The sequence below is a fragment of the Eublepharis macularius genome, chromosome 7 (assembly GCF_028583425.1).
Source record: "Eublepharis macularius isolate TG4126 chromosome 7, MPM_Emac_v1.0, whole genome shotgun sequence".
NCBI classification, from domain to species: Eukaryota; Metazoa; Chordata; class Lepidosauria; order Squamata; family Eublepharidae; genus Eublepharis; species Eublepharis macularius.
The window spans coordinates 16,970,707-16,995,671 of record NC_072796.1 but is presented as its reverse complement, the minus strand read 5'-3'; the positions used below and the strand labels follow the sequence as shown (position 1 = coordinate 16,995,671).

The 24,965-nt window shown below is 41.4% G+C and overlaps 1 protein-coding gene across 1 annotated transcript in view; it reads right to left on the bottom strand.

Annotated features, from left to right (window-relative positions):
* The window catches only part of MARCHF6 (membrane associated ring-CH-type finger 6), a 66,344-nt gene that overhangs the window by 14,059 nt on the left and 27,320 nt on the right, over positions 1 to 24,965 (bottom strand). Inside the window, exons 6-20 of the mRNA XM_054985093.1 lie at positions 23,619 to 23,787; positions 20,131 to 20,323; positions 19,553 to 19,614; positions 16,371 to 16,403; positions 16,100 to 16,151; positions 14,888 to 14,946; positions 14,484 to 14,564; positions 13,376 to 13,444; positions 13,196 to 13,270; positions 12,502 to 12,636; positions 10,880 to 10,999; positions 8,295 to 8,395; positions 5,881 to 6,018; positions 4,724 to 4,925; positions 1,131 to 1,200 (exon numbers count right to left, since the gene is read on the bottom strand). Coding sequence (XP_054841068.1) covers positions 1,131 to 1,200; positions 4,724 to 4,925; positions 5,881 to 6,018; positions 8,295 to 8,395; positions 10,880 to 10,999; positions 12,502 to 12,636; positions 13,196 to 13,270; positions 13,376 to 13,444; positions 14,484 to 14,564; positions 14,888 to 14,946; positions 16,100 to 16,151; positions 16,371 to 16,403; positions 19,553 to 19,614; positions 20,131 to 20,323; positions 23,619 to 23,787 — 1,559 coding nt within the window. The remainder of the gene's footprint in view (positions 1 to 1,130; positions 1,201 to 4,723; positions 4,926 to 5,880; positions 6,019 to 8,294; positions 8,396 to 10,879; positions 11,000 to 12,501; positions 12,637 to 13,195; positions 13,271 to 13,375; positions 13,445 to 14,483; positions 14,565 to 14,887; positions 14,947 to 16,099; positions 16,152 to 16,370; positions 16,404 to 19,552; positions 19,615 to 20,130; positions 20,324 to 23,618; positions 23,788 to 24,965) is intronic.

The following is a 24,965-nucleotide window of genomic DNA, read 5'->3' as shown; positions in this document are numbered from 1 at the left end:
ACTACAGACTAACACAGTTAACTACTCTGGATCGATGAAAGCATCCTCATTCTGGGGTCATGCACATGTCCTACTATGCTATCAACATTCCTGAAATGATCAAAGTTACTGACCAAATCAACAGCAATCCTAAACCCATAACATTTAGGACTCCTAAGCATGTTTATACAGAAGCAACTCCTGCAAATTACTGCCAATTAAGTGCAGACAAAGTTGCAGCCTTAAATAATTAGCAAGTCCAACAATAACTCCACTTTGACCCTAACGCTGTGAGGGGACTGCAAGGTTGCAAGCACTTTGATCTCTATTCGAATGTATTCCTAAAAGCTTGGAGGTAGCAGTGGTATGTTAGGAAGCCTTATACCAGCACTCCCAAAATCAATAAGAAATTGTCAGATCCCAAAAAGTAATTTGTTTTCATTTCATCTGAAATAAAATTGGGGTATATATTGATTTATGAAAGGAGAAGAGTGTTCAAAGTCAGCATAACAGAAGATGCATAGCTTAAAAAATGTCAGTCCTGGGCAGTTAGACCCCCAAGTCCCTCACAGCAAGCACTCAGGTGCATTGGTTGAAGAAGACTTTATTAGAGATCTATTCCGTACAAGGCACTATGGCACAGGTATTGGCAGAAGTGATTATTCAAACTTGGTCACTTGTTATTATAGAGAAACGTCCCACCCTTTAGGGTCCATCGGTATTCTGGGGCGAACCCCCAGGAGTTACATGGGAACTGAGAAGTTTAGACTAGACATGTTACAGAATGATTCATAGCAGTCTCTGAGGACAAGATACAAACACTCTGTGCTCCCAGCCGGCTTCAAGGACACTTGCTGTAGAAGTGAAAGAACCCCCCCCCCCACCCCACCACCAGCAGGGTACATCTGTGAATACATTTGGATACCTTTTACACTCTTTCAGATGAACAACACAGAATACAGAATACAAATCATGCACAGAGCAAAACATATTAATGGCAGGTATGCAGGAGGCATACCTGACACATAGCTTAAAAAACACACACAGTGATTTTTTTTTCTATTTCATCTTGGGCAGTTTAAGCAATTTAGGTAAAAGCAAATGAGGGTGTTTTCATAGAAAGAAGCAGTCTGCTAATCAGCAACTCCTACCTGGTAATGTAAGGCAGATAAGACTTGCAATCAGTAGTGTTATACACATGAAAACGATCAACAGAAATATCTGAAATGCACGAAAACAAAGAGGAAGAATTAAGAACATATACACACAGAAAAGAAAAAGCATGAACCAGATGAAATCAAGAGGCAGCCCCAAAAGTGATTCTATTTCTCTTTCAATCTGTACGATACATATTCATGGAATACATTTTGTGCATTAGAAACCACTGAAAACAATATGCACCTCAGTGTCAAAGGAAGTAAAAGTTTCTGACTACATGACGGCCAAATTCTTAAAGATTCTACTTTTTACACTAAAAACGTGACTACTGCATCCTGAGGCCTAGTCCTCCACCCAAGCGACAAAGTGAGACGTTGGCCTTCTAGGGCAACAAAACACCCTGCTTCTGACACACTGATCAGACTCAGCTTTGTTCCCCATATTCGTGCCTCTCTGGATGTACTGCCTGGAATGTCTGCTGGACCATCCGCTTGGCTTCTTCCCCTCCCCAACACAAAAAGGCCAGGCAATACTTCCATCTTCTCTCTCCCTTGTCTCTTCACTTATTTCTTGTCTCCTTATCTGCGGTCTGCACTGCTCCTTGGGAGTAACTTCTGGGTGGGTACCAGGATGAACTACTGTATGGTATCTGTTCTGTATACTGAAATATTGCTCCGACCATTTGCGTGGAACCCTGATTCTCCTCAATTAACTATTTAATCATTTCAATGCACGCCTGCTTTTGTTTTCCTTCCTAAGCCTGCTCTGAAGTGCCTTCCCTTTTCCCTTCATTCCCGAACCTCAGGGCATGCCACGTTCATTGCCCCCAGCCTCTCCGAGTGTGGACCTGAGTCTTGTTCGCATGGGACAAGGAAGTTCGCATGGCATCATCCTGAGTACATTTGGTAACAGAGATCCAACTAATTTCAACTACTAATGTAGTCAATATGGTACAGTGAGAGCCCGTATGGTGTAATGGCTAGAGTGACATACTAGGATCTGGGCAACCCAATTTTGATTCCTTTCTCTGCCATGGAAGTTTGTTGCACGACCTTGGGCCAGTCATATACTTACAGCCTGTCCTACCTTACAGGGTTGCTGGGAGGAAAAAATGGAGTAGAATGATGTAAGCTGCTTGAGGGTCCCCACTGGGGAGAAAGGCAGGGTATAAATGAAGTTAAATAAAAATATAATAATAATAAAATAATGCAATATCCATAGCCATAGGATTAATATCAACTTTGGATATGCTTTGCAGTTTTCAATCAATGCACAGGGTTCAGGCTTGGATGCACATTTATTTAATTTTTTAAAATGGGTGTGATCGTGTGTTATGCAAGCATGACTGGACCAAGCAGAAGGGGAAAGCTAGAGGGGCATACAGTGGGCACGCACAAGCTTCCCGGTCCTCATGACCCTCTGCAAGCGGGCAATACAATGGAGCAGAGAAGCCTTATACTACAGAACTTTGGTACCTTCTGTACCTGACCACTGCACTGGCACAACGAAAAATCGTACCCAACATCTACATTTACGTTTCCTTCTTTGCACAAAGGAAGGCCTGGTTCCAAAGTATTTAATTATAAAATATAACTGCGGCTTTTCCATTTTGAATGTCCACAAAGCAGTGTACAACAAAATGAAGGTTACAGCAAGCAAATGCAACCAACAGAAGCAACAGAGCAAATGCAACGGTCATAAAGCACAGGAAGAGAGATTAAATTCAACAGATTGTCAATAAACCTGCATAAAGGAGGTTTAAATGCCCACTCTGCAATGGAAGCTTGCTGGGTGTGCTAGGGCCAGTCACACACACTCAGCCTAACACACCTTGCAGGGTTGTTATGAGGATAAAATGGGTAAGGGGAAAATTTGGAAGCCGCTTTGGGTCCCTAGCGGGGAGAAAAGTATAAATGAAGTAAATAAATAATAAATAAGGGCAAATAAGTCCACAATAGCCCCTAAGAATAAAACGTCTTAACATGGCAACCATATGTAATTAATGTACGCCTCTCACCAATTTTTTTTGGAGAGAAGAGTCCATACATGGGGTATCTCTGCCAAGGAACAGATTCTCTTACTGGTCACCATCCCCAATCTCAAATGGCAGAAGAACATAGAGAAAGTTCCTCTGATGCACATTTTAGGGACAAGGCAAGCTCATATGGAAGAAAGTGGTCCTTCTTGCATGGTCACAATGCATTTCAGACTTTAAAAGGTAAAAATCAACACCATGAACTCTGCTCTTTAAAATAGCAGCAGTATTTTACTACTGGCATGATAAGATCAACATGGCTACTCCACTTAGGAATTCAGCTGCTGTATTGAACTGGCTGGTTCTGGAATAATTTTAAGGGTTTTGTGCCACACTGCAGTAATCGAGCCTAAGCTATATGTTACATGGGTAAGAATGGCCCGGCTATCCCTGCTCAGGAGAGGCTGCAATCAGTGTATCAGTCCTAGCTGGGAAAAGGAGCCTCATGCCAAAGACTCCATGTTATCTTTCCAAAGCAAAGGCAAGATCTAACGCCAGCACTCACCCCCTTGCAGCTCTAAACCTACTCGGTGGGCCAGCATAACCCCATTTAGGGAATGGTGAATTCCACTTTACAGAACCAGCTGCCAACAGAACCTCCATCTTATCTGGACTGAGGCTGAATTTATTATCTCTCAGATCAGCCTCAGCCACAAAAGAACTAACCCTTCCCCAGGGAAGGAGGTTAATATATTGGCTTAATGTATTTTCCTAAGACAGCAACCACATCACAAATAAATACATAAAATAAAATTTGCTTATGTCATTTATAGTCCACCTTTCTTAGAGACTCAAGGAAGATAACATAGTGAGAGATTAGCAGAGTTGAAGAATTCGTGAAACAGAACATAATAATAATATAATAATAACATTGGATTTATATACCACCCTTCAGGACAACTTAATGCCCACTCAGAGTGGTTTACAAATTATGTCATTATTATCCCCACAACAAAACACCCTGTGAGGTGGGTGGGGCTGAGAGAGCTCCAGACTAGCCCAAGGTCACCCAGCTGGCTTCAAGTGGAGGAGTGAGGAATCGAACCTGGCTCTCCAGATTAGAGTCTTGCCGCTCTTAACCACTACACCAAACTGGCTCTCAATAATTAATTCTAGGACTGACATTAGACAACATGAAGCTCAGGTAGTACATAGGAGTACATATTTAAAGCACTAGATAATATGTAACGCAATATAATGGTGAAGTCTATGGTCCCTAACTCATTAGTGAAGCATCTGAGACCCCCTCCCTACAATACTGCCCTCCTATTTGAGTAAAAGGCCTTTTGGAATAATTCGGTTTTGCATTGTTTGCGGAAAGTCAGGAGAGTTCTTGTCAGTGCTCCACCGCATTATGCCGTTGTCTGTTCAGAAATGACTAAGGAGGAGCATCTCAAAGGAATCAGAGACAAAGAGTGGCAGAACAAAGAGAGGATTTTAAATATTCACAAATGTGTGCCGAACCATTTCCTGCAGACAGTGTAAACAAGATGAACATTAATCTATGTTTAAGGTTCCTGTGTATAAAGGGGATGTTTTAGAACTACCTACCCTGAGTGGAAATTTTAAAGGCCTCCGGTAAGGCTGGAACCCCACAGGTCCTCCTTGCTGCAGTATGGCTTGGTGGGCTGCATGAAGACCTTCTCCCACAACTGGAATGGCATTGTTATTGCGAGCAGGCTGATTATTAGGCTGTTGGTTTGCATTGTTTTCATTCTCCTCCTGGTCTCCAAGTAAGTAAGAATGCAGATCCCTGGAACAGTATTGAAGAAATGACGTAAACTACCTGGAGCTTTTATGAACAAGAACACAGTCATGCGCACAAATGCGGCTGGGGGCTCCTGTGGCACCTTCCTCCCTCACACAGCACACGATTCCTGATTTAAAAGAAACTCTGGGTCCCCATGACTCTGATGAATCGGATTTGCCTTAATCCAGGATTCTGAACGTGGATTAAATCATGAGTTAGAATCCTGGCTGTCCCAACTGCAATTCACGCGGGCATCTGTGTTCAGAAATCACAGAGAATGAGAGTTTGTTTCAAACAGGAGAAGGAGGAGGAGTGGCGGCAAGAAGCAGGATTCATGCGCATCTCAGCTCTACTGGAGCTTGTTGTGACATCTGAATACAGCCTCAGAGACTGAAGACGCTATCTGGAGTCTTCAGTTGTATCCCAACGGCTCAGATTTTCATTTTGATTATATACTCCCAAACCGAAAAAGACACAGGACCTTTTTCTTGGGAGAGTGACCACCACTACAAAGAAACACATACACACACCCCATCACAACAAAGCAGCTAAAATAGAATCAGTTAAGAGAACAGTAGCAGGGATAAAAGTCCACCCATCCTGATCAACAGCATGAAGCCGGACCAGGCTGCAAGGAATAAGCAAGTTCCTTGGCAAGTCTCTCATGGGAATGAGTTCCGTAACCTAAAAGCTACAACTGAGAAGGCAACAACTTCCAGGGACTGAATATTTTTTTTAAAATAACAAAATCATTTCTATACTTGCACGACCATAACTGAGAAGAGGCTAAACACAACAGCTTTCAAGTGTTTAGGGCAAACTTTCCAAACTATGTCACTGCTACCATGTGAGGTCTATCAAAACTTAAGTGAGAACACTTAATGCTCCATTTAGGTCATTTCATCCATGACAATGCACAGACAAGCTATTTGAGGGGTGTGAGCTTCTTGACACTTACAGTAAGTAGCCAGCAGTGACTGTCCAGGCTCGTACGAGACCCTTCAACCACTGCCTCGTGTGTCCCTGTTCAAGCAAAGCAGGCAGGACCACCTGAAGTAAAAGGAGTTCTAGGGAAAGTTCACTCACAGGAGCATCGCTGTGGGAAAGAAAAAGGGGATACTGAAACTACACTGTTGTAGCAGAGAGATGATTTTGATCATATATACTCCAGTTATGCATACATTTTAGTAAACTCTGTGTGACCTTTAGTTCAATTTATTAGAAGGTTGTGGGAAAATACAGATGTTCTTTTATCTTTAACAGCCAATTAAAAGTAGCTGGAAGAAAAGACTAAGTGTAATCTGTTTATCTAGCTTGTAATGGTTATTTAACATCTTTAAAGGTTTAGTTTTATCTATGAAGGTGCACAATGACATCATAAATTGGCTTTATCAAAATGTCATGATTAAAAATATGAAGAATCAGCAGAATTTAAGACCACATTTTAGATTATTGTCGCATGTAAGAGATCTCAGAGATTTTTTTATGTATAGCAAATGTCATTTAGTATAAAAGGATGGGTTCTGACAACGGAAATCTCACACAGAAGATTTTAGACGAGAAATGTATGAGTCTGTATGCTTAAGAAATTCCAATACATTTCATAGTAGACTATGTATGACCTGATTTTAAATCATTTATAGTTATGATTGGAAAATGTTATTAGATACACGTTTTATTGCATGCATATGTTCATCACGGATTGGATTTATTTTAATATGTTAGTATCTTGCTTAATTAATCAGGATTTATTTCAATGAAGAATAAAGATTTAAACAAAATTTGAAGAAAGTCTCTGTGTTCCTGACAGGACAGAGTTAAACAGGAAGAACCCACATAAATAAACTGTATTGACAGTCAGGTTCTCAAAGAGAGATCCTTGTTTTCAGACCTTATCTGAAGCTCTGAGTGTCTATCCAGATTTTGGAAAATAAACTTCCTTACTGGACAGTTCAGAAGGTCTAATAAGGGATGGATAAATCAGTCCTTTACACTGTCAGCACTGAGGTAGTACTGGAGAGGCAACTATTCAATAGTTATAGTTCAATTTTTTCACCCACATCTAGCTGAATGATTCTTTGGTTACCTTAAAACCCCTGGAGAAGTACAGCAAATGTTTTTTTAAAATACCTCATTATCAGAAGGGCCCAAACGAGTCTGTCTGGAAGTCGGACCTAACGTATATGAGTCCAGCAAGAACGGATGAACATTGGTTCAGTGTGGGTCAATGTACTAAGTACTTGCAGGCCCAGGCCTAGCTGAAACATGCTCTGGAACTGCCTGGTGATACACTGAGGGCTAGAAAAGATGGCCCTTTCAATATAGTTTTTTCCTACACCTACCACTCTTCCTTCATCTGGTGAGCCTCTATGCTGCACCAACTCAGCATGGAGCGGGCCCTACTTGCTACCGGGTGGGTAAGATGAACAGCTATTGGAGGCCAGCCAGAGAAGCTTAAGTTAGTCAGCTCTTAAAGTTTCAGATAGACAGTTTTAGTTAGCAACAGTAAGGTTATTTGTTTTTTGTATCTGTTGCCTGTTTTGTTTAGAGCGCTTTCAAGCTTTGCAACACTCTTTAAATACAACATATTTTATTAAAGAAATGTCTGGATTTACTGACTCAGATGTGAGTACACCCCAAAGATCAGGGCTTTTTTCTGGGAAAAGAGGTGGTGGAACTCAGTGGTGGAACTCAGGACCGCACAATGACATCACTTTTGGGTCAGCTGGAACAAGGGGGAGTTTTTTAAAGTTTAAATCTCCCCTGGCAAAAATGGTCACATGGTCAGTGGCCCCACCCCCTGATCTCCAGACAGAGGAGATCTCCTCTCTGTCTGGAGATCAGGGGGCGGGGCCACCGGCCATGTGACCATTTTCAAGAGGTGCTGGAACTCCGTTCCACTGCGTTCCAGCTGAAAAAAAGCCCTGCCAAAGATGAACCCAGGGGTTGAAGAGCCAGGGCCTTCGCTGAAGGCAGAGCTCTCAGCCCAAATTAAATAAAAGGATCAGACGCCACTCCTTCCTGACGGTCGGTGTAGCTGTTTTTGTTGTCTAAAGCAGGAGGTGAGAGGCCTTGGACCCTACAAAGTCTATAAAGTTAAAAATTTAGGTAACATGCACAGTAGATCTTACAAATGATAGTTTCAATGGAGTATCTTTTGCTTCTCCAAAATTTGTATCAGAAAAAACAGCAGTCTACCATTATTCCACTTTCACATATGTAAAAGCTGATAAAAACACTGATTTTTAAAAAAGACACAACATATTGTGTATTTGTGAACACTGTAGCAATATACAGCAGTTTACAGTCATAGTGAGTCAGTATACTATACAAAACAAAACAGAAGCCATTTTAAGAAGTAATTCATCTTACCTGTAAAGCATTACATTATAAGGAAGAAAAGTAGGCAGAAGGTATTTGATAATTCGTATAGGAAGCCACAGCATGAGCAAGACAATGGACCCAAAGACAATCTGCAACAAAAAAGAAATGCTGTAATAGTTTTCTTACATTAAACCTTAACTTAGGGCCTATTCACACACCTGTACAAAGCAGACAATTTACATTACAATCTTAAGCAGAGTGACTCCAGTTTAAGGCCACTGAAATCAAAGGGCTTAGAATGGAGTAACTCTTCTTAGGACTGCACTGTTAGTTTGGAGACTCATAAATTGTAAATTTTTTTCTGGTTCATCACTTAACCGCAGTTTAGATGATATTTGGATCAGTAAGACACTGTTAGTACTTGTTGGCCAAACAGGGTCAAGAGTCCATTTCAACCTACAGTTTCCAACTCTGGTTTGGAGGGCAAAGGCTAACTAGAGCCTGCCAATTCAGACATCACAGCCAACGAAGGTAAGTCCTGAACAGGAAAAAGGGAAGTTGCATGGAAGAGAAGAGGAGAAAATGTACAAGGCCACATCTTGTCCCTGGTCCCACAACCGTTTTAGAGGAACATTTGCACCAAGACATATTTGGTTACTTATTTTCTTTTTCAAAGTGGCACAAAATGTCTGCTCATGTTAGCAACTTAGTTTGTGAGCCAGGAAATCAAAATTCGGCTGCAACAATTTTGAATTTCCAAGGCACATTTTGAAGTATGCATAATAATAATAAAAAAAGCTGCAGCAGAATTCTGATTTTTCAATTTTTATTTGGGTTCCGCAGTTACATTGTGAGTATGCTACTGGCATGAGCTGTAAAAAATAAAAATAAGCAGCTGACCATAATGTGAAAGTCTGCAGTTCAGTAAATACTTGGGCACTTGAATGAACTAGACAAAAATCTAATACAATTCTGTTAGCACGTGATTTTAAAATGACAACAGAAACTTCATTACTGAGGCCTATGCTTGGAATGCACAATGTTTTCAATAGGAGGCAAAATGCAAGTATTTGCATTTGAATTCTTCAAAGAAATAAGCAAAATCAAAGCCGTTCACTAGAAACTCTACGTATAAGAACTAAGAGCTAAGCTACAAGAGACGAATTACACGAGGAGGAACACCTGAAGGGAGTCACAAAGTTAGCCTGGAAGCTGAGTTTTACAAGAGAAGGGAAGGCTTTGTCAATTTCCCCTCTCTACAGAGCCAGAAAGATCACTGCTCAGAAGGTTTGTTTATTTCCTCTTGGCCTCTTAGAAGGGGAGGCGAAACTGACAGAGGCAAAGAGGAAATGAACAAACCCTCTGAGCAGTGATCTCCCTGGCTCTTTAGAGAAGGGAAATTGACAAAGCCATCCAACCTCATTTAAAACTCAGCTTCCCAACTAGCATTGCGACTCCCTTCACATGCTCTTGTAGCTTGGCTCTAAATTAGAAGCACAGCAAGAAGTGCCAGGTACACTTTGCATCTTTACTTCTTATCAATAATGTCAAGTTTTTATTATGTGCCCAGTTTTTATTATGTGCCCAGGAAGAACAGAAATTGTTCCTGACCTTCATATTTCTGTGAAAGTTGTACACCAATCAAAAGAGAACTATTCTACTTATCTGGAGAGCATCATATACTAGATCAAGAACTAATATTCTTCTTATGATTGGCTAATGGATCATTTTACTTCTCATACTCATTTGACTCTGCCCCCATCAGTTCCTCTAATCCTCTCAATTTTGGGGCCTTCATAAAGGATACATGCAAACACAAGAAGCATGATATACTGTCGAAGGCTTTCAAGGCCAGAGAACGATGGTTGTTGTGGCATGTCTGGAAAAAGGGCCACCCCTAACCATGAAGCAAGTTGAGTGACTTGTGGCGCCATTGATGGGCAGCAAAGCCAATGACTTAGTTTATTACATTTTCGCCACTATGACTTAGGAGCAGCGTCTGGATTGTTTTTGCCTCAGGCTCTGGAATATCTCGGACCATGCTTGGTCAGAAACTAATTTTGTTTCAATGGAAAGGGCATTACTTGTACTTATGCCACTTAACTATTTATTTTCCAGTTATGTAAGTGACCATAGGTAAGATTTTCTATACAAAATAACCTCCACATACACTTCAAAATACAGAGTAAAAATGACTTATTTTCTTTTTAGATGAGATACTTCTGCTAGATTCTGGTAATCTTCGGTGCTAGCAGAGTACAAAAAAACTCATACTGTAACTGCAACACTAAAATAACTGACTCAACTTTTTTTTAGCAATAGCGTAGCAATTCTTACCCAAGAAAAAGACCTGCAATACAGGCATTTTTTTTTTATAATTGCTGAGATTTAAGCTTTTTTATAATGCTTTCTGAATGATCCAACACCTGGGCACGAAAGCCCGTTCTCGATAGAATTTGGAGTAACATTAGCATCCAAGGCGCCTAAAACTACAATTTCTCAAGAGCTTGTGCCACAAGAAGGGTTTACAAACAAGTAAAGAAAACAAACATCTCCTTTCAAAGCGCTAACAACAATAACAAGCAGTGCCTAAAAGAACACAACCCACTGTTTCCAAGGGAGAAAATGCTTACCACTGATAAAATAAACCTCCTGAGATGTCTATAAATAGGTAAGTGAATCATTTCTTGAACTGGATTAAAGTCTGGATCATTTAAATTCCTCAGAAACCACAGGACGCCGGGTCTAAGTACCTGAAAAGGGAAGTGGATGCTTGAAAGGAAAATAATTGATAGCAGAAGGATTAAAAGGTTTGAAATTAACTCGTCCTATCATGCTGCTTTTATTTTTAAAAACCAAAAGACTCAATTACTTTCCATCATGGCAAACAGCCCAACCTAAACAATATCTCCCTCTCTGCAACCTGCCCAAAAGAAATGAGTCACTTTCACATCAGGACAAAAGATACAATTGTGTAGCAATAGTGACTGTCATGAGGAATTACTGAACGGAATTTTAGACTTGGCTGCAGATGCAGTGGCAAGGGGGGGGAGAGCAGAGGGGACCAGAAGCGAGGGGGAAAGACAGTAACTCAACGGTATACAGCAGAAGCAGCCCAAAGCTTGGCTTGGAAAGTTGGCAAGAGAGAATGAAGGTAAAGCATCTCTGGGTGGCGGTGAGCATAAGCGCAGGGTGTTCCAGAAGTGGAGTGGCCATATGGGCCGACCTTGTGTGTCCTTCCATGATTTTGGGAGCACAACTGATCACAGCCACAACATGCCACATCATTAACCAGTAATTATCACAAAGTGTCTACATTTCTGGGAACCTTCCCATTCAAAATATGTATGGCCACATCATATTCATAGGTGGCGAAAATCTATCACTGAACTGATCATTTCAAATGGGTTAGTCTGTATCAGTAAAACAAAACAGGAGTCCAGCAGCACCCTAAAGACTAGATTCATTCCACCACAAGCTTTGGAGTTTACATCCGTTAAGTCGTTCTATCTCCAGTGCATCTGGTGAAGTTAGCTGACTCAAGAAAGCTTACAAAGGTAAGAACTTTGTTAGGTTTTTAAGGTATCACTGGACTCCTATTCTACGTCACTGAACTGGACACTATATAGTACATGTACCGTAATAATGGCCAATAGGTTATTAACTAATCCAGCACAATGAAGACATAAATGTTACCTAACTGTAGTAAACCCTAAGTACTTAATATGCATTATAATACACACTTTGCATGCACTATCCAGCAATGCCGACTAACAAATGCTCTTGTAATTTGCAATTCAGAGGCAACATTCCCCACTGTTTGGAGATCAGGATCATACCACATGCTCGTGGTCCCCCTCCTTGCCTCTCATGTATGAATTCACCCTTCCTTTCCCAGATTTGCTGGGCACATCCCTTTCTCCTCTACCAATGGGAGGTAGAGCACAAGTGAGCACAGAAGCTTTGCACATACCACAGTACAGTTCAGGGCACTGCAGGATCTACATCCATCTCACCCACCGAAGCAGAGCAGGCCATAATATGGCAAGGCATGGCTCCTTGCCACTGTCTATCCAGTGGCCTGCTCTATGATCTCCTCTCATATACAACCAGTGAGATTTTAGCACATGTTTTGCTTAGCAGTATCCTGGCTTGTTCCTGTTTTCTGGTAAGCTTCAGCTTGTCAAATGGCAGAAGTCACAGAAATCATTTGTCACAAGTGTGGTCAGGAAACCCCAGCTCAGGCAGAACTTACCTCTCTCAGCAAGAGGATGAAGGACGCAAAATAGAAGACATACACCATTCCCACTAGCCAATGGAGGAACATCGTCGTGCCGGGGGCAGACTGAAAGCTCAACTCTCTGTCCTTTAACGTAGCATCAAACATTTCCTAGGAGAAACCATATGAACCACTGAAAGCAAAACCTAAAACTCTGCAACTGTCAGAACTGAGTCAGCTTTATAATAAAATAGTTGAAAACAAAGAGTTGTTGTAAGAGGCATTTAGTATTAAAAAAACATGCAGCCTCTCAACAAATTCTCATATAATAAAAATCGTAAGTGGAATTAGTATGACATTCAGTGCTTTGAAAAGGGACTTTGCATAGTATTCATGCAAAATGTTCTTTCAGCACAGAAATGAAGACTTTAAAAATGAATTACTTTAAGCATAAGAAATAAAGCCAAGAATCCTCTATCTCCAGCTACTAAGTCTCTGAGTAGACAGACAGAGAGACAGAGAGACAATCAGCCATGTTTTCAGCAAATCTAGCTGATTTTTATGCCCAGGGCTTTAGAAACAGTAATTTTACAATAGTTACTGCATCCTCATGCACAAAAACGTATTACTGTTCCCACTTTAAAGACAGGGTTACCGTACTCTTTAAGCATGATTTTTGGCTTTAGAATGCGGTATAATACAGCCGGTGCCCAATGAGTGCTGATCTTACCAGTGAACATATGTCCAGCCACCAACCGCAGATGAGAGGGAAGACGCCAATTTCTACAACCACTAGTAGCGACACCTTCAAACAGGAAAAGGCAAAGATTTTCAAAACTTTAGTCAGTGCTGCAACTGGACAGTGATCCTTTACAATATGAAAGCATCTGCTTTTAAAGACTGGCGCTACCTTGACAACGATGTAGCACACCCCAAGCAAGCGACGTGACCTCTGGAATTTGACAAGTGCAGCCAAGCCCTACAGAATACAGTCAAGGAAAAGCAAAGCCTTGCTGCTTGGAGAGGGGAGAGGAGAAGTTCCTGGGAAAGAACATTTACCAACAGGAAATTCTGAAGTAGGCATCTAGCTGAATTAAAACAGTAACTCCGGGATCACACTTTGGCTTTTGTGATGATTCTCAAAGAGGTGCAGAAGGTAGATATTCTGCATTTGCTGACCAAAACACACTCAATCTCAACAAGTTTTGCCCCAGAGCTTAAGGAGAGAATAAAATCTACTTATCAGTTCAGCAAGCTTAGCTGCAATCCAAACGCAAACCGTACAAAAAATAGATCTCAAGCGACAGCTATAGAGAAAAGACTGTGTGGTTTAAAGCACAGCAGGATACATTCCATCCTCATGCCTAGAAGCCAGTTCATTATACAGAAGGGACAGGTGTGCTACTGCAGCCTTGCAACTGGGTCAGAAGCACCTTTACTTTGAAGTAAGCCCCATTAAACTTAGCTGCACATAAGAATGCAGCACTGGAACTATTTTCCTTCTCAGAAAACAGCTAATTTGCAGCTATTTGCCCTACAGTTTCTGACAAATACACGCAGTCAGTAAAGAACTGATCAAGGATTATACATTTCCTCCACCCTGCCACTCTTCTTTTTGCAGCAGACTCCCCCCCCCCGCCATTTTAATCACTGCATCAGCACTGAAATAAATTATGAAGACTAATTACAATTCCATCTAAAGGAAGATTGTAAAGTTGATTACAAATTCTTATTAAGGGGATATCGTGATTATTTTAACTCACGTTAACTACAATAAAAGCATACAGTGAAAGGGTGGGAAGAAATTGTGCTCCACAAGGAAGTGTCTGGATTCTCCTTCTAACCTCTTAGGCACTGTTAAAAAATACCCTTCTTAAGCCAATTCCATCACAGGCTTTCCTTAATGGGGGCAGAGAAAGAAAACTCCTTCCAGTTCTTGGAATATTAATGTATTGATAGCAACCACACAAAGATCAAATAGTGACCACATAGGAAAGTGGGTACTTATGAAAGGATACATGGCAAACTATTAGTGAGACCGCCAGCAGCACATAGCCAACTATTGTTGTGATTAGGCCTTCAAAATGAGACGCTTGAACCTGAAGAGGACAAAAACTTTAGTTATACGTAAGTTCCATGGGGCATGATCATTTACACTAATGAAGATTTACTTCATTTGCCCTTTGCCTCTCTCCCCAATGAGGACCCGAAGCACTTTACATCATTCTTCTCTCCTCCGTTTTATACTTACAACAACCCTGTGAGGTACACAGCTGGTGTGAGCGTCCCAGGAAAATTTGAATTGGAAAATCTTCCAGGAAGTTTTTCAATTCAAATTTTAAAAACAATTTAAAGAATCGTACTGTTACTAAAACTGCAATCAGTTTTTTTAATTTTGAAGCTGCAAAATTAAAATACTTACGTATTCCTCAAAACCCAGCCCAACAATAGAGAAGTGACCGATGTGATAAGGACAAAATGCTAGAAAAAAAAAGAAAAGAGCAGGCTCACTTTGACAAGTTTTTAATATGTGGCTTAAAATGATAATATATCAGCAGCTTGAAAAAGGGTAGAAATATTTCTGCGTTCATCTCATTCGGTCTACTCTGCAAGTAGCAGTGCTTATTCAATATGTAGTTATTCATCATGGCACATACATTTTGGTTCATCATAAAAAGACACCTTTAGATTCCACCTTCTCCCGCAACCTACACTTATGTCTTTCATTACAAGCCTTCTGATACCTTCTGAAAACTTTTATTCCAGTAGACATTTGATAAGAAAATTTATTCTTGTATTTTATTTCTGTTAAAAGGGTTTCCTTTTAGTGGATTTTAGATTTTTTATAACACCGAGCTTGGATCCAGGACAGTGTTACTAAGAATTCTTCCTCTCCCATAAATATGACTTAATAATCAAATAGCAATCATAATAAATGTAGATTCTGCAAGAGATCTGAAAGGGGGGGCATCCCACAGCGCTATGGTCAATCACTGATCTTATTCCAGAGACACAGCGCAATATGCTGCTGACATATAAAGTGAGGGAGGGAGGGAGGGAGAGGGGCACGGCTTCAGGAACGTGTGCTCAAGCACTGAGAAAAGGCACATGTCTATTAAAGAAAGGGTTTTTTTTAAAAAAAAAATAGCAAAATGTCTCCATTTCTGCAGCGGACAAGTAGTCTTATTGATATGTGGTCCCTTTTGCTCTTTGCAACGGGCAAGATGACTGAGTGGGATCCAACCAGCTTTTCCAGTAATAAAAAAGAGATGGCTACCAAAAATGGTACGCTGGGGATAATGGGACTGGCACGAACAAAAAGCACGTGGGATGGGAGTTGTGGTAAAAAGGGGAACTGGCTGGACCCATCCCAGAGTCCCTATTCTTCATGGGTCCGAGAAAAACATACAATTTTTGAAATTCTTCGAATTATTTTTTTTTTATTGTCAAGATTAGCTTTGTTGGCAATGTTTGACACTGATTACCAAAAAAGATGTGCAAATGATTTGAGGGAATTACTTAAAAGTAACCTCAAAATATCTTCTGCCATTATGTTGTCAAGAGAAAACTCACCCTACATCATTTTAATTGGGGCGCACACACTCAGCAATTATCTGCAAAAACAATCACTTACCAAAGACAAGTATGAATAGTGTGTTTAATGACACCACCCAGAAGACATGTTCCTGAGGGGAGAAAGAGAAACAGGCATCAGTCCGAGTACCGTCATTTCTCGTTGAAATTCTTATTGAGTTCTCATCAATACTCGTCCTTATTCCCCTAAGCTTATAGGTAATTAAACACTAGCATTTAGCATATATTTGGATTCTATTTCCCAGAGAAACAGAGAGACTGACATAATCCTACCACTGAGAACGCTTAATACAGTAAAATTTCACACTTACTAAAAAAACCAAGGATCCATCAAGTCCAAGCATCTAAAAACAAGAGGAATTTTTTTTAGTTGGTAATAGATCTTTCCTGTGTCTCCTCAAGCGTTAACATTCTCTTCAGATTCAAGGAACTGATTCTCACCACCACTTCTACAACCCAGTATTTTTCCTTCCATAGTACACCTATCACATAGTACTTTCTAGTTACAAAAGATCACAGATGACAATTCTAAGAAATGTCTAGACCAAAAAGCTGCAAATTCAGATAATGCCACAAATGAACCAGAAAAGCATTCTTATGTTAAGGGGCATGAGCTGTGCCTCGCAAATCAAGGTGAATATCAGTTTGTCAATGCAAAATAGTAAAGATTACTGCGCAAGGAGAAAGTATAATGGCTGGATGATTCTTGAGCAGATACTTTATCTTACAATCACCCTCATAGATGGTTCATTTGTTCAGGAATCTATAGCAATTCTGCCATAGTTTCAAAACCAAATATCGGCAAGAATGATTGAAATGCGTTTCAAAATCCATTCATTCTCAACTCCTTTTGAATATAAACAGATTTAATTCTTTGTTACTTTCGATCTATGAAGACAGTCCATATAAAGAGAAGCATGAGCTACCTAAGAATGTCTGTACAGTGAGATCAGTCACAAGAACAGGAAGTTAGAATTTACAGAATTTGGGGGAAAGAGGATACTGTTATGGGAAACAGCAACATCCTTCCGCCAACCCATGTGATAACTATTCACCATTGGAGGATCAGAGGGTACAAAAACGACCAACATGCTGTGATGGTTAACGTGTGAACTGAGCTTTTTCTATCCAGCTGTGGGGAGAAGTATAAACTTAAGGGCATAACTACTACAATACCTGGCACTTTCACCTATGAAAGAGAAGGAAACTGGTGTCCTGCCAATGAGCAACAGCAAGAAGCCCATAGAAGGATTTCTGAGCAAGGAGTCTTGAGTATAACATTGGTAGAGAGTGCCCTCAAGTCATAGCTGACTTATGGCAACCCCTGTGAGGATTTCAAGGCAAGAGGCTAAGAGAGGTGGTTTGCCATTGCCTGCCTCTGCAACCCTGGTTTTCTTTGGAGGTCTCCCATCCAATTAGTGACCAAAGCCAACCCTGCTTAGCTCCTGAGATCTGATGCAATCAGGCTCACCTGGACTATCCAGGACAGGGCAAGTATATAATTAGGAAGTAGGAATTCGTGGCTCAGATTAATCTAGGTAGTTGCAGAAGTCTCTTCTGATATGACCAGGGAAATGGGCCTAAAGAAGGAATCTCAGCGCACAGGCACAAGTCTATTTAACCCTGCCCTTCAACACAAGCCAACACACTCTCCGATTCCACTTCTGTTTCTGTCCTCTACAGCTGAGACAACAAGCCATAAATTCTCAAACTGCAGGCTAAGATTCCCCCACTCCCCAAGAAGTTTCGAGAACTTACAAGAGGGTCGTGAGGACTGGGACTCTGGGAGTAACCCATTGCTGCTTGATATAAAAACAGCAGGCTAGGACCTTCCCTCTGTTTCAACCTTGAGAAAGAATTCTGCACGTTACAGCTGGGAGCTTCTGTCCTTCAGGTCAACGGCAGGTGGATTCTTGCCAGGAGGGGGATGGGCAATGGGAACAAGCTGTATTCATGTAAAAAAATGATCTCTACTAGCCTAGTCTCCTCAGATGTCAGGATCTAATCAGGGCCAGCCCTGGTTAGTACTTGGATGAGAGATCACCAAGGAAGTTCAGGGCTGCTACGCAGAGGCAGACAATGGCAAACCTCCTCTGTTTGTCTCTTCTCTTGAAATCCCTACAGGGTCACCATAAGTCAGCTGTGACTTGATGGACTTTCCACCACCATCCACCAGCAGGATAAGTGCTGCTGCCCAAGAAAGCCCCCACATGTCCGACTGACAAAACAGGTTGGAAGTATTCTAGGGCATCTCTTATGGTAGAGCAAGTTTAGAAGAGGAGCCCGGGGTTAAGAAACTTTACTCGCAAGAACTGTGTTACTTGATTGTTTTCCCTTGCATTACTGTACTACAGTAAATAAATGATAAATTGTAAATGCAAAAAGTTATATATTTCTGAGTAAATGGACAAAACTGGGATGGGAGGACGGAAGAAGGGAACAGACAAAGCATCTGTTAGCTGAAGGTCTAGCATTGGTTTACAGGTATCCAACAAAATCCTTCATGACTATATAGTTCAAATGATGCGGCTCCCACTCGCAACGGTAATTTATTTTCTTCATTAATCTAAGTGACCTTCACAGTAATTTTCCACATTCTCTAAAGAGTGCCATGTACTTTAGGCAATTATACAAGAACATAGTTGCTTGGTTATGCAAGGCAAATGAGTTTTACTTTGGAAAAATAAATCATAGCATCTTTCAAATTCCCTTTCTCCCCTTTCTGAAAGTTTTCACTGCTCAAGCCTATCGGGTCCCAGCACGCATCCTTATTCTCACTTCCAAAATATCATCTTCAAATGTTACTATGGCTGCAGTTGAAGGCAGGGGCAACATTCAAGGCCAGGAAAGTTCAGCCCCCATGGGATGTCCTGGTTCAGACATTATCTTCACTGCATGGGGAAGTAAACAGGAGGGGACGTGTGAGAGCATAAGAACCGCATCCTATCTCAACCACGTGTGCAGAGTGGGGGGCAGGGGTCATGCCCCTTACTCGCACAAGCTTTTCTGAACCTAGAATGTAACAAGGGTGAACAGGCCTGAAATGCTACACCCAGTATTACAGCAAACAGTGGCTCAAACTACACGTTACGTTACATATAAATATATGCACCAAGGCTTTTTTTAAAGGGAAAAACTGCTTTAGGAGGGGGACAAATCAGGAACAGAGAAGTGACGTTGCACTTTGCTTGTCCAACATTTCCCCATCCCAGACCACAAACACCCCTCCAGTGGTTTTTTCATCCACATGCTTGCCCTCTCAGATATGGTGCCTTCCCCACATTTGCTTTTACTGTTAAAAAAGAAAGAGCCGCTGAGCTACCCTTAAAAGCGTAATATGTAGCGTGGATCTAAATAAAGTGGTGGAGGCAGACATGAGGTATTTGGCTGCTCAGCACGAAAAATCATCACCAAATCGTTTTGGAAGCAGATCAACCTTCTTTAGGGCACCCCAATTCCGCATGATGAAGTTTCTGAAATAAACGTGTCTTACTCTCTCCCAGGTCAGCTCTTCTGCGGCTCGATCCCACTCCAAAGCATTCCAGTTCATGTCATCTAAACAGATTATTTATCATTTTAGGATGCTAGAGGAACAACTTGACGAGGACAACACTACTTGCATAACTAGGCAGGCCTCTTATGACCAATTTGAGCCCCACAGGTGATCTCACAAAAATAAAAACAAGACAGAGCCTGGCTACCTGGTCTGTTGCTTAGACTAGAAAAATGGATTGGTTACATTTAAACAGCCATCCTGAAAAGACAGAGTCAATTTGTTCACAAAAAATCTTTCCTAACACCATGCATTGCTTTTAAACATAGGCTTGCATTAAAAAAACATGAGGCCCCAGAAAGCTTTTGGTTCCCCTAAGCGTGAAAATATTTTAAAATGCTTACAAAACAGGCGCTCCAGGTAGTTTACAGATCATTAAACATACAATAATTACAATTTAAAATGACACAGAAAAATGTGTTCTTCAGAAAGCCTGGGTCAATCAGTAAGTATCTCTTTAGCAGGTGCCCAAATACACCTCAAAGTGGTACAAATATTGCTATGAGCAGGCAACGTACCTTGTGCTCCGTTGTTTGCATCTGCTGCATCTTCTACGACTACATCTTCTTCATCTTCATTGTCTTCCTCTTCCTCATCTGGTTGTTCTTCTGGGATTTCTGGATTTTCACCAACAACTGCATTCTCAGCAGGCTGGTCTGCAGGCTGGTCCAGTGCAGCATTTTCAGCTCCTCCATTTCCTGCACCCTGAACCTGCACAGGAAAAAGTCAACAAAACTTCAGCTGAATGCAAGGTTCTGCTATGCCCGAGTACACGGAATATGAAAAGTCATCACTGAGTTGGAACCGAATGAACTGTAAATGGAGCAAGCACATAAAAGGGATTACCTTCTCCTTACTACAGTCTCCTATGATACCAGCCCAAGAATCTTGGGGTCCCTAAGGACATCATAGGATAGAGCATCTCTTGCAGGAGCTACTCTACAAAGAGCATGCTAATGTAAGGGGGACAGGTTTTTGCTGATTCTCCTCTCTGGCTACAGCCCCTCCATCTCCCATTATTCTCAAGTGCCCCCAGTCCTCATAAAGGAAAAGGGAAGGAGCACTGTGATTGGGGGAAAAAACCTCAGGCGTGTGTGATCCAGCATCAGTATACCAGTTAATTATACTGATTATATACTGCTGATTATATTGTATTCCACCTTCACTGTGTAATCTGCCTTGGATCTCAGGCCAACTATAAATAAAGAAATTATGATAATGATACACTAGATTTATGCCGATCTGGAAAATCTGGCTATGCTGGTTCAAAATAGAGGATCCCTGATCAGATCGTGGAAGCCAGATGCTAACGGGCTGGATTAAACTAAATTTTTTCTTTCCAGGCATGGGGAGGTAGGACCGTCTCCCATTGCCTGTGCCTTCATGGTTCCCTGAGCTCCTAGCTGGCTCCTTTCCCAGCCTCTCTGCCTGCTGCCTCTTGTACCCTTGCTGACCTCACGCTGCTCTCCTGTGCAGCATGGAGCTTGCCTCCACTTCGCGCCGCTGCCCTCTCGCTCGGTGCTGCCCCACCTCTGCTGCCTAATTTTCTCTGAGAGGTCCTTATAGAGAAAAGTAGGCAGCAGAGTCGGCGCAGCAGCGAGCAAGAGAGCAGCAGTGTGAAGTGGAGGTAAGTTTCATGCCACAGAAGGAGTGCAGAGTGAGGCCAGCAGGGAACGAGAGGCAGCAGGCAGAGCTGATTCCCATCCCAGCAGAGGCAAAGTGGAACTTGCATTGGGACTGGCTTTTGATTAGGGGTTGGCTCTTTGCTTACGGTTTCTCTTCACCTCGAAAGCCTTGGAAATGTTTTCCCCACAGGAGGGAATAGGTTCCCTGCAGATTTGGCGGAATTTACTTGGAAAATGCCCCCCAGCCCCCCCAGAGAGTTTTCCTCATATGGAATACCTGGCAAGATAAATTCAGGATTCTTGAATCCTACCAAACCGGATTAGAGAATCTGACCCGGATTTCAGGGATATCAGATTTTTATGATATCCCAGATACTCAGATCCTGATTGAGCCTTTTTGGGGGGGGGGGTGCACGCGTCTAAAAAAACCCTCCTGCAAACTGGTTTTATTTTGTATTTTTAAAGGATCCAAACCAATGCAATTTTTAGATATCAATTTTTAGCAACGTGAAGACCTTCTGAGTATCAAGACAGGTCACTGAATGTTAGGAAAGAAACTTCATTCTCGGAAATGCTAAAGAAATAGTGTACTACATGCAACTCTTCCAGGTAACAGCTTTGTGTGTATGAAGCTTTTGTCAGACATGTTCTAAATTGGAGACTGTCTAGGGTTGCATTGCCCTCAAAGGAAGAGCCTTATCAAAGCATGTTTGGCTCTGTAATATGTTCTGCTCTTCAGGAATAAGTCTTATGCGGTATCAGCTGCTTGCACTGACTGGCATACATAAGCTCACACTACCTTAAAGTAGCTAGCTGACTCGAGCATCAAACTCAGCAAAGAAAGCTCAGTTGTTGGGCCATTTGTGTAAAAAGAAGCAGCTTCCCTAGGGAATAACATCCTAACCAAAAACGGAAGAAGGGAAGTGGATGGAACATAACTTCAAGTATCCAGACTAGGGTTGCCTGGAGAAAAATGCTCAGTTTCTTAAAAAATCAAAATGGGCAGCTGAAGGGAGGCAGATAACATCACCTGGTAAACAGCACCCCATTAAGCCTCTCTTAAAAGGACAGGGCATTTCTTTTTCTCCAGGCAGTTGGTAACCCTAATCCAGACAGATACACTATGCTATGTATCCAGACAGATACAATAAGCCCCCAATTTCTTCTGGGTTGCAATCAGGGAGACGAATGCGCAAGGGTGTTCAATGGGATTCCTGAAATCAAAACAAAAAATACATACTGGGTTGAATCCAGACTTAAGTTTCCCAGAGGGAAAATGGAACTTTCCTGCCTCCCACCTACCACTGAGCTCTACAAAATGGTGCCCTCTCCTCAAAATGGCGCTCCTGGGTGACAAAGGACCCTGAGGAATGGCATGGGGTGGGGGGCTCCAATGGGGAATCAGAGGAAATTGCCAAGTTATCCAACCCGTTTTCTTAAAAATAATACTAAACTAGTTTCCATATGCTGCTATGCACAGGGGCCTCAAACTTTAAGTGACAATTTAACAGAAAGTCCTGAAGTCATCTATCTATTCCTCTCATTCCTGCATGAGTAATTCCTGAAATGGAAAAGCGCAAAGCATGTTTACACAGCACAAACCAAGGAGACGGCACCACAGAACTTTGCGGGACCTGTATCCTGCAATACCAGCTTCCCAAGTTGTCATCATCGCTATCTTGCAGGAGTTCATCTTGACAACACCTCACTGAATGTTGCAACGCCACCAATGATGCATTAATCAAGTTCCAAGAGATCCTAAAGGTGCAATCCTAGACAGATTTATGCCAGACTAAGTTCACTGAAATCACAGAATGGAGTAACTGCATAGGACTGCACAGCAAGATACTTACTGTATAATCCTAAACATATCCAGTGAAGTCAGTGGGCGTAGAAGGCTGTAGCACAGTGGTTCAGCTGCGAATCAGCACTCTGCTGGTTCGAATCCCACTAATGCCATGAGCTCAGCAGGTGGCCTTGGGTAAGCCACTCCTCTCAGCCCCAGCTCCCCAGCTGTATTGTGGGGAAATAATAACACTGACTTTGTTCATTGCTCTGAGTGGAGAACTAATCTGTCTAGAAGAGTGGTATATAAGTGCAGTTATTATTAATTCTGCTTAGGATTGCACCGTTCACTTGATAATGGTATAGAACAACACACACATGTAGAATCGTAGCAAACTCCTGGGTCAAATCCAAGTGGCATCCATCGACCTATTGCCAGAACAAGGTTTTGCGCATCAGACTAGACGTGCCTAATCTGATTTTACAAATAGTTTCAAATCTAGGAGGCAGGGGTGTGCAGGAGAGAAAGTGACAGATAATGTTCAAAGAAAAACTCATACTGAAAGGTGCAACTGTTAAGGTGAATGATTTATTACCTCATTCTGTTGCCCGACGCCATTAATGGCTTGCTGTTGATTTTGTTCCAGCCACTGAGGGGCTCCTCCATGGACAATTTGTTCACGTAACCATACCAGGCTGATAAACGCGCAGAGTGTGCACGTCACCACAAAACAACCTTGCAAACAGTCTGCCAATAAATTCTCTCTATGGAAGAGACAGCCAACACATTATTTACAAGTGTTACCGCATTGCAAGCATTTCCTTCCGCCGCAGCAGCCCCACGCATTCCACAGTCCCTCTCACTTAAGGCCTACAAGAACAACGTTGTAAACTGAAAAACAAGTTCTCCAGAATCACACTGTGAAAGCCTTCAGCTATTTAAAAGTCAATTTCTTTGATCTGTTGAATCTCATTCTTCTAGCCAATTCTATAAAAATAACCATCATTACATTTTCCTCTGAAAGCTCCATTCATTAGTGTAATGATTCAGAGATGGTAATTTATTATGCTAACAAATCAGCTCCTATAAAGAGGTGATAACATGAACTTTTTTTATTTATACCAACTGAAAGGTATGGACTGAAAAAAAGGGTGCATGAGTTAGGGAGTTGTGAGACACCATGGGAATCAAACCCCACAAGTAACTACAGACTCCAGGTACCATTCATGTATATTAGAGTGCACTACAAATTAATAATCGTTAATAATATTAATAGTGCAATCCTAAGAAGAGTTACTCCAGTCTAAGCCTATTGACTTCAATGGGCTTAGACTGCAGTAACTCCTCTTAGGATTGCACTGTAAATTGGAGCCTTGTGTTGCTACAGATTTTAAAAAGTAACTATGGGGGTCTATTTGATCTCAATACACCCTGCATACTTAAAAATAAATCGGCTGATTTCCTGACATAGGCCCTCGAAGTGGCTAACAATGAATGCATAAAATAGTAAATAGGATGCAATTTAATGTAGATCAGTACTCATATTTGGTCAGTATCAAATTAGTTAATTACTTTTATCAAATGTAGAAGTGATTCTTGGCAAGTTGAAAAGAGGATAACATTCTCAAGGAAATGACTATCATCTCGAAGGCAACTGAAGCTGAAATCCTACATGATTTGCACAGTTTTTAAAAAGAAACTGATACTATTTTACATAATATCAAAAAGCAGACATACTTCTAAGTAAGTTCTGCTGCAATCAATCCTTGACAATCCTTTAAAGACAGGGAGACTCACAAACATGTCTGTTTAAATAAAAAAATGTCACATTTCACACGTACTCACACTTTTCTTGTTACTTAATGAACTACATAATTTGGGGGAATAATTAGTTTGGTTTCCTAATTTATGAGAAAGTGTAGCAGTGACCAGTGTAAGAGGC